The sequence below is a fragment of the Calidris pugnax genome, unplaced genomic scaffold (assembly GCF_001431845.1).
Source record: "Calidris pugnax isolate Ruff unplaced genomic scaffold, ASM143184v1 scaffold74, whole genome shotgun sequence".
NCBI lineage: Eukaryota > Metazoa > Chordata > Aves > Charadriiformes > Scolopacidae > Calidris > Calidris pugnax.
The window spans coordinates 256,922-271,701 of record NW_015090790.1 but is presented as its reverse complement, the minus strand read 5'-3'; the positions used below and the strand labels follow the sequence as shown (position 1 = coordinate 271,701).

Below are 14,780 nucleotides of genomic sequence, written 5' to 3'. Positions count from 1 at the left end.
TTTTGCAAGAAACCAGAAGTCAGCTGGGGCAACAGAAGAAATCCCAAGGCGTGGTCTTGGGAAGCCACATGGAAAGACCATGCTTCAGTGTAACATGATGGTGACCTGACACCAGCTGCTAGGGGGGAGCGTTTCAAATGGGCAGTCCCCAAACTGAAGCTCCCAAAAGTCTTAGGGCCTCCTTGGGATGGAACTTGAGAGCCATTTGTCCCTCCCTCCAGCCTCTGCCCTTCCATCCCCCCAAGATATTTAGCACAGGAAGGACCAAAATGTGTGAGTCCTGGAGCTGGAAGCTGCACCGCCTACGCTAGACAGCATAAACTCTGGGACTGGAGGCTGTAGTAACTCATATCCTCTCCACATTGCCCTGGAGGAGGGGTTTTTCATGCATCAAAACATAATTTATTTATGTTTAGGATTTACTTTCCATTTCAGGTGGGATGAATCACAGGTCACTCCAATTAAGTCAAGGGAGTAACCAGAGTGTAAAGAGATTTAAGCCTGTTTTTTCCACCCTGTCCTTTTGCCCTCCTGCCTGTGCAGGAGACGGGATCCGCCTCTCTGCATGGCAGCGTTTCCTCTGGCTGCTGTGGGATCTGGAGGGGAAGGATGAGTAACTTGCACAGCTGATGTGCTGGCTTAATACTGTCCCCAGGAGCTCAGGCACAGAGCTATCAGCTGCTCTGAGACAGCAGGAAGCAACCTTCTTGCTGCTCTGTGTTTCCTCAACACATTCAGAACTCGTGCATAGAACCAAGGGGAAATAATAATAGAATAAAAGCATGTATCCTTCCGATACATCCAGTGTTCTTGTAGCATCTATTGTATGGATGAATGCCAAAATGACTTTTGGAGTATGGCCATTCATGTTTGTGAATGCTGGGACTTGTGGAGTTACATCTTTCCCGCAGTCAGGATCAGGAGACTTCTGGAGGAAAAGAAGTTGCTAACCTGTAAAGTGGGTCTGCAAATGCTGAGCTGAAACAAAGAGCACCATCTCCTGGCTGCTGGGAATGGCCGGCACTGCTGCCAGGGATGCACACCTAGCACAGCTCCCCTGCAAGCACCTTGCTTCTCTCTGCATCAAACTGATAGCATCTGGAGGTGGGATAACCCAGAGCCGACAGCTGGCTCTGGCTGTTGAGAAAGCCAATCCAGGGGAGACCCATAGCTGATTTAGTGGTGTTATCCACAGCACGGTGATGCCTGCACTTGGTATCCTTAAGGAGGTTGTAGAGAGGTGGGTGTTGGCCTCTTCTCCCAAGGGAATAATGACAGGACCAGAGGAAATGGTCTGAAGTTGGGGCAAGGGAGGTTTAGTTTTTATATTAGGAAAAATAACTTTCCTGAGAGGGTGGTCAGGCACTGGAACAGCCTGCCCAGGGAGGTGGTGGAGTTACCATCCCTGGAGGTATTTAAGAAACGTGTAGATGTGGCACTTCAGGGCATTCTCTAGCGCCCGGGATTGTTGGATTGGGTTTTTTTGTGTGTGTGTTTACGGTTGGACTCGATGATCTCAAAGGTCCCTTCCAACCATGAAGATTCTGTGATGCTGTATGAGGGGTCTCAGCCACTTCTGTTTCAAATTCTACTTGAGTTGACACACAAGCACTCAAGTACTTTTGAGGTTTGCATGGATATGCAAAATTTAGTATAGAAAAGGCAGGGCTGTTTCATAGCTACTTTTGTTGTGCATTTGGAAGAAAGCAGGAAGATGCCTCTATCTGGTGCTCATGAATGATAAAAATGAAGGAGAAGCTGGAATATGAGCTGCTGATGTGGGGCTGGGAAACATGGTCTGTGCTGGTCATCAGAGAGAACCGCAACTGTGGTTTGATGTCCAAATACAGATGTTTAAGTGGTGGCAAGGTCTGGACAATGAGACTGTCTTAACTGGTTGCAGGAAGTGAAATTATTTCCCAAGCGTTCATGTGACAAGAAAGCATGACTGCTGCTCTCAGGCTCAGAATAGCTTTACTTCATCTGAATTGTCAGGAAGGTCTTTGGTCATATTTGAGGGAAATCTAGATTAAAAAAACCCAACCCTTTTTAGCAAGGCTAAATTCAGATCTGATACTGCCATCCCTAACTAGTGCTATTCAAGGCTTCTCCTGCCCATGGATATTGAATTAATGATCTTAAAGTCAGACAGGTTTTTGCTTAATCACCAGGCTCTGAATACACTATTCTTCAGTAAAAATCTGCTCAGCTACTACAGGTTTCCGTGTCTTTAATAGCCAGCCTAATAGGTGATAGATTCACACTTCCCAAATAAGAGTCAGTTTTACCAATAGCTTTAAATCATTCCCTGTGGAAATAGAGCGTTGCATTAAATCCTAGTAATTAGGCAATTTCATGTGTCTTCAGCGCTTTTGACTCTGTGGTTGCCTTGAGAGTTGGGATCCCTCTATGTCCTGCTGATGGAAACCCCGTCTTCTGCTCCCACAGGCACATGGACGTGCTCATACACCCTTTAACTGCTTTCCTTCCTCCTGAACCCCAGTAAGAAACTCATTTGCTGTTTTCATTGTTATTTGCAAAACCATTGAAGAAAAATAATAAAAGGTTTCTGATGGACAGTGAGTCCACTTATAGTCAGGTCTTGTGTTAACATCTGCTGCAGTGCTGGTTTTGTCCTGTTTGATAATGTGAAATGATATTTCTGTCAATGGCTATTCCAGGGTTATTTTTTCTTTCTGCTGCTGAGTAACATAAAGAATAGGATGGTATTTTCACAGGCTGTCTTTATCGCAGTGGCTCTCCTGCAATCAACCCTAGCTTGCTATAACTCCTGCTATGAAGCCCCCGACACAAACACATTAGCAAACCTTTCACTGCTCTTTTCATCGGCGTTCCTGAGTGCTGCGAAAGCACGTGCGTCTGGCTCACACACGCTGTGCACAAAGCAGAAATGAAAGCTGCAAACAGCATCCATGGATATTGATTTGACGGCAACTTCAATCTCCTTTCTACGTTTGGGCTCCCTCTTTACTAGCAGTAGTGGGATGTTTGTAGAAATGGATGTTTGTCCATTGATGGTGGTGTGATGGTGTATTTTTCATGAGCACCCAGAGCAGAAAGTATTGCACAGCCATCTTGAGCTGGTCCAAAACCACTCAGAATCCATGGGACTTTTCTAGTGAACTCGGTGGGCTTTGTACTGGGCCAGTAGGCACCGAGGAATTATCTAATGAAAGAGCAGCCCTGAAGCCCCATGATTTAGGCAGCGACTCACCCAGCACAAATAGTAAATTACAAACAGCAGATACTGGCAGCAGCAGGCATGAATAGTCTGTAGTCAGCAACTCACAGCTGAAATATGTTGGCATAAACAACTCATCAGATAATTCCAGCTAACCAACACATTTGTGAAAATCCAAGGCTGTTTATTGATAATTTTCAAACAGGCAAGTTCAGCAAGAAAAATATTTGCAAGAAAAAGAACCAACCCATTTTTGCTTACTGATCATTTTTTTGGGTATGAAATGTCCTTGTGAGGCACTGGATGACCTCAGGTAGGACCTGATGTGGGTGCTGGGCAGCCCAGCTTAGCCCTTATTCTGCTTTGGTTTCCCTGTGGTTTTCCACTTAGGCTCCATTCTCACTCACCTTTACTGCTCAGACTGAGTCATTTGGAGCAGCGAGGGTGAAAGCTGCCTGCAGTGAGTTGCAAAAGGATCTTGCAGCCCTGAGTGACCTGGCAGGAAAACAGAAGGTGAAATTCAGAGTAGGTAAATGTAAAATTACTTAGATAGAAAGGAAAAAAAGTCCCAAATTCACATGCATAGGAAAAATCTCCACAGTGACCCTCAACACTCTGAAACTCTCAAGATCTTGGCTTGATCACAAATATTTCTGTGAGAAGGTCTATGCAGTGCTTCATAGCAGTGAGAAGAGCAAGCTGGAGGCCGGGAATGGTGATGACAATTTTTTACCTGCTAGGTGCAGCCCCGCTGTGCTCAGTGCTCTGGTGTAGCAAAGGTAGATGCCACAGGTCCCTGGCCATGGGCTCTCAGGGTGCGGGGACGGAGCTGCTGTCAGCATCATGTGTGCAGGAGCAGATGAAGGATGAGGGCTGGCGTGGGACCAGCAACACCCAAAGTCTGGAGACATTCAAAACCACCTGGACACGTTCCTGTGGGACCTGCTCTGGGTGGCCCTGCTCTGGCAGGGTGGTTGGCCTGGGTGATCTCCAGAGGTCCCTTCCAACCCCATAGCATTCTGTGATTCTGTGATGAGCAGAGGTGGCAGAAAGCCGTCCAGCCTCTGCCGTGCAGCGTGCATCAGTGCACAGGATAACACCCTCCTGCAGGCATCAGCTCCTACAGACATTAGCTTTGTTCCTCTACATCCCACTCCCCTAGCACCTACAAAAATTTGACTCCCCACCTCCTGCCTCCCTCACGGGGGTTCTTGGTGTTCCTGTCATTGAGCTGTGTTTTATATTAATGCACCAAATAGAGAGTGGCCATCGTTTGTCATTCAATTAGCAACATACCCAGGAACTTAAAACATGACAGGGGGAATTGGAGGTCTGTGAAAATGATGCATGGGTGTGGGTAGAGGTTTAATCACTTCCATTTTGGTATGCTTTGTAGATGATGCACACAGGATACTGCTTTCTGGGCATGTGGAAATCAGTAAATGAGGATGTTTAGTCTCTGCCCTGGTGTTTCACAAATTTAGGGTGGTTACTCTTAAAAGAGAAAACGAAATCTGAAGCTGCCTACCAACTTTCCATTTCAATTTCTGTCCAGCGTTTGTTTTTTTTTTTTCTTAATGAAAATTTTCCTTAAGGTGAAACTCCTCCAATTCTCGGTATTAAAAAAAAAAAATATCTTATTGCTCAGGACTGGTTGGACTGGTTTTGTATTGGACATTAGATGGTTTTAAGGATATTGGATGCTGAGTCCCCGAATCAGACTGTGAAGGAGATTGTGGGATTGGAATCACTGGGTGGTTTTATGCACAGGCTGGGCAAACATTGGCCAGGAACTCTTAGCAGCTATCAGGATCGTTATAGTGATTTTAAGGTACAACAGCAGCTGGAAGCCTCATCTGACAGATGTGCTGCTACGTTGCCCAAAAGTATAGAGACGGTCCCAAAAAGTTCACAAGCAAAGCCAAGCCTGGTGCACAACCCAATTCTAAAATCAGGAAGGAATGAGTACAGCTTTGCAGAAAGGTTGATGCACTCAGGCACTTGTCTCTTCACTGTGCATCGTTTTTGTCTTTACTTTAGGTGTCACAGCCTCGTCGAACCCCTTTGACTACGGCTCCACTGCCAACGGGGACGACAGCTCCTTCTACACCTCTCTCATCTCAGATGTCCACTACACCACTCCACGGGACTCCACCTATTTCACGGGCATTTATCAGCAGGAGAACAGCCCCATTCCCTGCTCGAGTAGCACAGAGGGGTTGAACACGCTGGGGCACCCTGTTCAGGATGTGACTGGATTTGAGTCCCGTGGCTTGTTTAGCTCAGATTCAGGAATAGAGATGACTCCTGCAGAGTCTACTGAAGTCAATAAGACCTTAGCAGATCCCATGAAAGAGGCCTATAAATACATGGACATGGGTAGATCAGAAGAAATAAAATACCAAGAAAAACTTGACCCTGACTCAGAAGATGAGAGCCCAGTCCTTATCGATAAGTACCAGGGAATACCCACCAGGTCCAGCCACACTGCTGAACCTCAGCAGATGACTGCAGAGAGCACGAAGGCAGCCAAAGAACAAGACCCACTTGAAGACACAAGGTCTGGAGATCAGCACAGTGACTCCACAGTTACAGCCCCCGTCAAGATCATGCTCACCGAGATAGAAAGTGCTGGGGAAGCTGCCAGCAAAAAGTCAAGCCCGATTCAGCCAGAGACTGGCTTGAAGCCGAGCCATGAGGTGGTACCAACGGTGATGGTGTCGGAGCCGGAAGATGAGAGCCCGGGGTCTGTCACACCACCGTCCTCTGGCACAGGTAGGGCTGGTGCATGGCACCGTTTGTTTTGCTGTTGAGAGAATGGTTGCAGTTGTGGTCCTGCACGTTGGAGAATTACTACGGGTTTGTGGGGTGGGTGTAAGGGAGTGCGAGCAGATATTAATGGGTCTCCATGGCTGGAGGTGTTTCTGCTGGGCCTAGGTGCCACATGGCATTGCTGAACCGAAGGGGGATGCGAACTGTGCAGGACTGGGGTCAGATCCAGGGTTGCTGATCCTGGTCCCCTGGGGCTCTCTCCTCGAGGGCTCGTAGTGAGCTGGCAGGTGTCACTGGGGGTATCATCAACCAGGCGATGGCTTGGGCTGGGTGTCGGTGATTTTGGGGTCTCTTGGTCACCCTGGCTGGCCACACTCCCCAGAGGAAATGATATGTGTGGGACCAGGGTGCGGCAAATCTCTGGGTTCATTTTTTTAAATTTTAATGGCTGTTTTAACACCGCTTTGCTCTTGTAGAGAATGAGGTTAAATTGTTAAAAATAAGTGTTGTTTTCAAGTGAAAGTGCTGCTTTTAGAAGTACTGAGCAGCAAAATGCTGTCACCTCATTTACAAAGGGGCCTGGAGGGACAAAGGGCTAGTCTTTTTTCAAGGCTCCTGATTTCTGTAGGGGGGGCACCAAAACTCCATGTTTATATATTTTCTTATTATCTGATTACTGCAGTAGTACATAATGTCTATTCTTATTTTCGCTATTCTACACAGATAAAATATTAAAGTAGTATGGTGTTTTAAAAAGGAATAAAGTTCTGAGACAGGAAATAGAATTTTCAGACTTGAAATTAAGTTTCAACGTCCTGGATCAAAACCCTGTGACAATGAATATTTGACACTAGACGATGAATATCCCCAAGCGGAAATTTCCTTTGCTTTGATGGCATTTAGAAGCATTTAAAAAATCAACTGGAATCTCCCTAACACGGCAGTCTAGGATTTCCACCCATAGTAAGACCTTTTGTATATACTAATGCCTACACCTACTAATGCCTAGAAATACCTAGTTCCTACCCAGTACTGAGCATGCATTTGTACAATTCCACACAAGAAAAAGAGGCAGAAAGAGCCCACTGCAGCTGTGAGTTTATCCTGCCTGCATCAGCCAGAAACCTTACATAACAAATAGACTTTAAAGTCCCATTTTTCTTCTTTTATTTGACTGGGTGACATCACGTGCTACTTCTGAGACATGCCTTTTTTTATCAATTCACGCTTTCTGCACTACAAGGTAATTAAGAGCTGGAGGCACTAATTGTTATTTATTCAAGCCTGTGGTGGCTGTTCAAGGCTGCCTTCACGACACTCGATAGCTGTATCCCATCAAACCAGGTGAATAGTGTGTGGCTGAGGCTGCCTGACTGGGAGGCACTGGTGTGACTGGAAACGTACCTCTCCGTGGCCAAAGCTGATCCCAAACAGCCCTGGGGGAGTCCCACTGCCTCACATCGGGGTGCTGGAAAGCCAAAAACGCTACTTATCTATGGCATTAAGGAAAGAAGCCATCATCTCCCTTCAGGGGCTGGCTCTGCAGGGTGTTTTCTATGGATTTCCCCCCTTTCCTGCAGACAGTGACACGCTGCGCCCAGGCTCCACATTCATAGGGCTAGGAAGAAATGTAAAACCTGCCCTCGTTATTCCTGCCCAGTGACCCAGCGAAGTCGTTGCTCCTGGATACCCCCTCAAACACGCTGGCGAAGCCCCCGCTTCTCCCCTGCTTGGATCAGGGCTTCTGAAAACGCTTTGGCCGTGTTCCGGGTTGAGTCATGGCTCGGGGAGAACAGGCTCACGCACAGCAGAGCAGGAGAGCGGCGCCGCTCACGTGGCTTCCTGCGGCCCGAGGAAGAGGATGCTCAGGCTCCTCCTCAGCCCAGCCACCTCAGCAGAAACTTCCCAGCATTAGGACAGGCCACGCTCCGGGTAGCAGAAGGACTTTCTCACGGGAGAGGGATGTGTTAGAAAAGAGGTGTTTTGCCGGAGGAGCTGCAGACATGCCAACAATATGTACTCAAAACTGCTGATGACATGTATTGGCAGATGCACAACCCAGAACTGCTTGTAGGGGTGTGGGGAGGTTGTTTTTCTTGCCTCTCTCCCAGCAGGATGCTGTGACTCAGGTTCTGTTGTGGAGAAGGCGAACAGGAACAAATCAGCTATAGTATTGCCCTGAGAAATCAAGTCTGGAAATTGCCAGAATCAGTGATTTTGTCCCAGGTCACATCTGATGCAATCTCTTTCCCACCTGCTGTTGTAGAGGACCTTCCAGAGGTGGCCAACGCAGCTGGGCAGGCTCAGGCAGCTGATGGCAGTGGCTGCACCTGAAGCAGGGCTGGGGGCAAATACCCACCAAGAGCAGGTGTAGGTCAGCTTGGGGCTCCCCACACCTGCAACCGAGGGGCTGGAAACCGTCCCCCACTCCTCTGCGGTCTCCAGGCACAGGCAGTATCCTGCCACGGGCCTCTTTGCCAGCATCAGCAGGAGGAAACTTGGGGGTCTTCTTTCCTGATGGCTTTCTTGAACCCTCACCACCTACAATGCCACTTAGTGGTCTCTGTTACATTCATAATGATATAAAATCAGTGCATGAGCACTTGAGAGTTCAGAGGATAAATTTCCATGTGTGTTTGATGGCTGTTTCAACGTGACTGTGGAATTCAGCCTTTTTCCTCCCAAAAAGGAGGCTTTTGCGTGTGGACGGCAGCGGTCTCTGGGTCAGTGAAGTGCAAGGTTGGAAAACAGCAATCAGAAGGTGGCAGTGGCCAGGCACAGACAGGGACCAGGTGCAAAATGCTGCCATGGTCCCCCTTGGCACAGACCAGCCTTGCTGCTGACGCAGCAGGAGCAGTCTGGGTTTGGTGCTGGCTGATGCTCTGTGAGAGATCAGGTGAAGCCTGTTCCCAACGCCGTTACTCACCACGGCTGCTGATGCACCTTATGCTGCCTCCGTTGCCTTTTATTGTGAATACTTTACACGAAATTTTACTTTCTTTGTTATTTCATTACAAAATCCCACATGGTGAAGTGATATGCAGGGAGGCGAAAGAGGTGGGAAGCCTGGTGCTAGGTTCCTTTCTAGGATGGGATGCAGGCTCCTTGCTAAACCCGGGTGATCAGCAAGCCTTTTAAACTGCTTATTTCCGCTGTCAGATCATATCTTCTTCCAGTTTGAGCCAGAAAATGCATATAAATTTTTTTTGTTTCAAATTTTGGGTGACAAGTTGGTCAGTCATTATTTTGGCTGATGCAGTTCTTAATGATGGGATGCAGGCTCCTTGCTAAACCCGGGTGATCAGCAAGCCTTTTAAACTGCTTATTTCCGCTGTCAGATCATATCTTCTTCCAGTTTGAGCCAGAAAATGCATATAAATTTTTTTTGTTTCAAATTTTGGGTGACAAGTTGGTCAGTCATTATTTTGGCTGATGCAGTTCTTAATGATATTAAGAATTACAGTAAAAAACGAGTTTCTTGCTTGGACCCAACTGAGATAAAAGCAGAGAATTCACCATCCACTCACCTGCACACACAAAAAAAAAAGTTTGAGAAAAGTTTCTGCCCTGGAACTTTTCACCCCTGAGAATTAAAGCTTGACAAAGTTGCTAGTAACTACACATGGGTTGTTATGATCACCAGTACCAGGAACCCAGCAGCCCTGTGTGCGTGTCCCCATATCCACTGGTGACAGTAGGACACTGTCACATGTGGCCTGAGCCCATGTTCCTCATGACTAGTGATTTTTCTGGTGAAAAACCATATTGCTGAGCCACTGGCCAATCACTGACCATCACTGCTTTGTGCCTCAGCTTATTCCTCAGTAGATCATGGCAATAATACCTCTTTTTTAAGGAGTATGTGCATGGGAAACAGTCTGTAAGGACAAGCTGTTACTACTGTTAGTGATATGAGATGGGGAGAATTTCTGCCTGTGTTACCAGCCCTGCTAAAGAGATTTGTGCTGGCATGAAATCTATTGTGTTTATTGCCTAAGCAGCCAGAAAATCTATTTTTTTAACAATTTTTTTCTCACCTCCCCCCCTCTTTCTTTCCACGTGGCAGAACCGTCCGGCTCAGAGTCACAGGGAAAAGGCAGCCTGTCAGAAGATGAACTCATCAGTGCCATCAAGGAAGCAAAAAGCTTTTCCTTCGAGACCCAAGAGGTGCAGCGGTCACCAGCCCTTTCTGCTGAGAAGAGAGACCAGCGTGTCAAACCTGGGCGCCCCACCGTCTCCTCACCCCTGGATAACGAAGCCAGCAGCGCTGAGTCAGGGGACTCAGAGATCGAGCTGGTCTCGGAGGACCCACTGGCTGCAGAGGAGGTGTTGCAGTCCAACTACATGACCTTCAGCCACATTGGAGGGCCTCCTCCATCGCCTGCCTCCCCCTCCATCCAGTACAGCATCCTGCGGGAGGAGCGGGAGGCCGAGCTTGACAGCGAGCTCATCATCGAGTCCTGTGATGCCTCGTCAGCCTCTGAAGAAAGCCCAAAGAGGGAGCAAGACTCCCCTCTGATGAAGCCCAAGGTCATGGACATTATCAAGGAAGAGAACGGCTCGCGCACTGATGCCTCCGACCTCAAAACAAGTCAAACGACGGAGAGCAGGATGAACAGGGAGAACCTGGCAGAGTCCGCGTCCTATCTGAAATGCTCCTTTGTTGCACCAGAAGTAGGTGCTGAGCCCCTGACCTCTGCCGTCAGCACTGAGGAGCTGAAGGAAAGAATAACCCTGAAGAAACCCATTGAAGAAACTGTTGTTAACCAATGTAAAGGGTCTTCCAAGGACTCTGGCAAAAGAAGTCCCTTGGCGTCGCCCCTACTGCCATTTTTAAATAAGCAGAAAGGTAAATGCAGAAGTTCTTGTTGTTTTTGCAGTGCTGCTGAGAAGAGGGGGGAGGGAGAAGTGCCTGTTCCTTGCATGGGAGATGTTGTTGGTGCTGAGCAGAGGGAGCTGCTGGCACTGGATAACCTCAGCTCGAAGCTGGGCATGCCTGTGACAACGCATACATCATCTCTGACCTTCCCATCCTCTTATTTTTCTCCTTTTCCTTTCCCTTAGAAAAAAAAATAACCCACCACAACCATAATTTTTAGGCTTAAGCATATAGATACTGGATCAAGCAGGAACCCCAGTAACATAAAGCTGATTCCATACATCAGGCATCTGGAGAACACAGAGGAACAAATGGTCATTTTTCCTTTGTAATACTGCCTGCCTTCCCTCAGGGAAGGGGTACAATCAGGAAGGTAGTCCTGCCCCTCCCAGAAATGTGAGGATAATGTTTTTGAGGATACATTTAGAAAAAAAAAGAAAGATTTGGAGGTGGAGAGGAGTTTGGTTTGGTGGGTCTGGGTGTTTCTGAAGCTTGTGCATCTGAAATGAATCTCTCTCATGGTGGTTGAGACCCTCCATCCTGAATAATGAGGGGTTTGTGTACAATTCCAGGCTGATGCTGGGAGGCAGGTGGCTTAGGGGTGCTCGTCCTATCTCTGCATGCCTTGAGGGGCATCCTGTGTGCCCCTCTGAAAGCCGCTTCCCTAATCCAGCTCTGAGAGGTGGAAAGACAGGACACTTCCCTGCTACTCAGGTCCCTCAAGGCACTTGTCTTGCTGTAGGATCCCTTCAAAGCCAGTGTAGAGCCAGACAGGGCTGGGCTTGCTGTGCCAGGCACTGAGGTCTGACTGGACCCACAGATTCCCTAGAGGCACCACCACCACCTTTTGGTCTGAGCTAAACCCCGAGGACCAAGGGATAGTGCGCGGTCACTAGACACCGACACTGCCAGGGGTCCCTGCAGCCTGTGACTGGCTTAGATTTTATTCTTTGCAAGATGCCAGCTCTATACAGCCAGGATCTTTGTGTGCCTCTGGCTTTGTAGGCTGGCATGTGGAGGAAGGACATTGGGGCTGCCCCACACCTGCCCTGCTTTCCCTCTGCCGTCTCCCCTGGAAGGGCTGGGGGGCAGCGGCTGGCCAGGGCTCTTCCATCAGATGGAGGTTTGCGATTCAGAGAGCTGCTGCTTCCTTGCAGACAGATGGGTAGAGATGGAGGGGTGTGTGTGTGTGCAAACTCCACCCCTGCTGCTTACTTAGAAAGCATCTTTTTTCCTCTGTCCGCCTTTGTGCAGATGTTTGGCCACATGATGGCCTGGAGATGCGGCAGACACGTTTAGGTGGCACACTTTTACAACTGAGGTTTCTAGTGCTGTGAAGCCAAGCAGGCGAGCCTAGGAAGGAAACAGCCCCCTGTGCTGAAGACTGCAGGATCTGCACTGCAATAAAATATGTTAATGCTAATATTCTTAGCGGTAATGAACTAATGACATTAAAAGGCTGAATAGAAACATACGACATAAACATTAGACATAGTTTAGTAATGTGTGTTTGGGGGGTTTGTATGGCTTTCTTTTGTTTTTTTTTTTAATCAGAGTTAGGTTGGTGCTTGGACTAGATGATCTTAAAGGTCCCTTCCAACCTGGACAATTCTGTGATTCTATGATTATTGCTTGTAAGTGTGTTTTCCTGCCAGATTCTCAGAGCTCACAATGTCACACTGAACATCTCTTAGTTCTGTCACGGGTGGGTAAGCTCCGATCATTTCTCTCCCCCTTCCCAAATTCCCTATTTGTAGGACTGGCCCAGGCTCTGCCCAAACCCTAGAAGCTGTAGAGCTGATTGAATTTTCCTTACACACCTTACCTGTAGCATTCAGCATTGAGTCTCTGCAACCTCGTTGTGTTCTGTTTGTTCTTCTGGGCAGATGACTAACAATTTGGTCATGGATTTGGGGAAAGTAGTTCGGGAATAGCAATATTCCCCTGGGACAGCAGTGGCAGGAACATTTCCTGCAGGACAGACTCAAGACAGCTAATCACTGTTTGGCAGTGTGCTTGTTCAGTATGTGCTTTTCTCCCTCGAGACACACCAGTGCCTAAGGCAAGGGAAACAAAAAATGTAAAGCCTCTCAAGAAGATTATTGTTAAAACTTACGGAACTTTTTAAAGCTGATTTCAAGGTATAGGGAGGTTAGCTCAAGATAAGCAAATATAGAAGATGGAGGGTCCAGTTTATGCTACCTTTTGAGTCATGGGTATTTGCTGCATTGGGTTGCTGTGTCTGGATGCTAATTAAATTTTCATGTTGAAGGCAGAGTATGGGGCTTTCCTTCTGACCTGGGAAAGGACAGCTTGTCCCTCACTCAGAGAATTCATGTGAAATCCTTCAGTGTTTTTTTAGTTATCAGAGGTGAACTGGGAGATGTGTTAAGTGGCGTGGTCGAACCAGAGCATCCCCCATGGGTCCTCTCAAGCTCCATCATTCTGGAGCTTTATCAGCTGGCAGGGAAACGAGGTAGCAGAGCACATCCAAGGGGACAGTCTCATCAACCTGAGGTCTTGGCAGAGCTTTACATCATGGCATCATATATGTGTCATATGCCAACTCAGACCCACCTGGCAGGCATTTGGCACGGGCCACACTCGGCCAAAGTGATGAGAATAGAGGGGGATGTGGCAGCACCGCACAATGGAGGTGCAGCAGAACAATGTCACCCAAAGCAAACAGTGTCATCATTCATTAATTGAGAGAATTATCTTAATTATAGTTAGCTATCATTAAAAGAATACTAACATAATGTGACTACGTACTTGTTAAAAGATCGAAAACGGAAAAACCTTCATTGTTTCCCGTTACCTCCTTGTTACACATCCCCTCGGGAGTGCTGTGCTACCAGCACATATCCTTATTAAGACAGGATGTTTTCGGGGATGTTCACAGAGTACAGGTGGGGACTGATCCCCCAATGGCCACAGTAAGTCTCACCTGAGTTCTGGTCAGTGCTAGCCCAGCATTTCTGGAGATTCACGGGAAACTGATGGATCAAATTAAGATGTTTGACATGCCTGGCTGTGCTTTGGACACCCAGCCAGAGATCTTTCTGTGGCCCTTGGCCAGCTCATGTAATTTAAAAGTACTCAGCCATCAGTTTCACATGTAAGTGTTAACTATTTCACAGCGTGAGACTGTAATTCCACCAAGGAGTTTTTCACTCATATCCATGACATTGAATATGCTTTGCATGGCTCATCAGAAGAGTTTGACTTGGGCTGGCAAGAGAAAAACTGAGTGCACACTCCAGAAAATACGTGAAAAAGCTGTGCAAAGTGGAAACCTGGCATTCAACCTGACCCCAGGAACAATCTTGCTGATTGTGTTGTTTCCAGCCTGTTCCTTAATCCCTCAGAGACCTGTCTGGTGTGTCTGCTAGAAGTGCTGAAATCTCGGCTGTTCTCCTGAATAACAAGATGGGGCACAGCAAGTGCAAGTGTGGTTTGCACAGTGATAACTCAATGTCTCTGCTTAACGTCTGTTGCCATCCAGTGGCAACAACAAAAACAGGCAGTGACGTCCTACCTCCATTTTACTGGAGCTGACGGATTGAAAGCGTGGAGCATTTCCCATGCCATTAACCACTGAGCAGCCTCCTCAGCTTTTCCACACGCACAGAAAGGTTGCATCGCTCGCTGCAACACAGGCTTTGCTTTGGCCAGAGTTTTGCAGTTGCTGCCTGTGTTGGGGTTACCGACTGCTTTGCTGCCTGCAGAGCAAAGAGGGGAAGGCAGAGCTGTAGCAGGACATTGGCTGTTGGGCTGTTGCTGTCCCCACATCACTCCTGGCATCTCCTCCCAGAGGTGGACACAGCCCTTACACAACAGGGCTTAGAGCACATCTGGCTGTGGCTCTGCAGGAAAGGAGGTTGCCAGCTTAGTCCCTTCCCCTTCCCCTTCCCCTTCCCCTTCCCC

At 47.8% G+C, this 14,780-nt stretch overlaps 1 protein-coding gene across 1 annotated transcript in view; it reads left to right on the top strand.

The window, feature by feature from the left end:
* RTN1 (reticulon 1) overlaps positions 1-14,780 on the top strand; it is a 117,069-nt gene that overhangs the window by 56,473 nt on the left and 45,816 nt on the right. The window contains exons 2-3 of the mRNA XM_014966598.1: positions 5,243-5,977; positions 10,041-10,823. Coding sequence (XP_014822084.1) covers positions 5,243-5,977; positions 10,041-10,823 — 1,518 coding nt within the window. The remainder of the gene's footprint in view (positions 1-5,242; positions 5,978-10,040; positions 10,824-14,780) is intronic.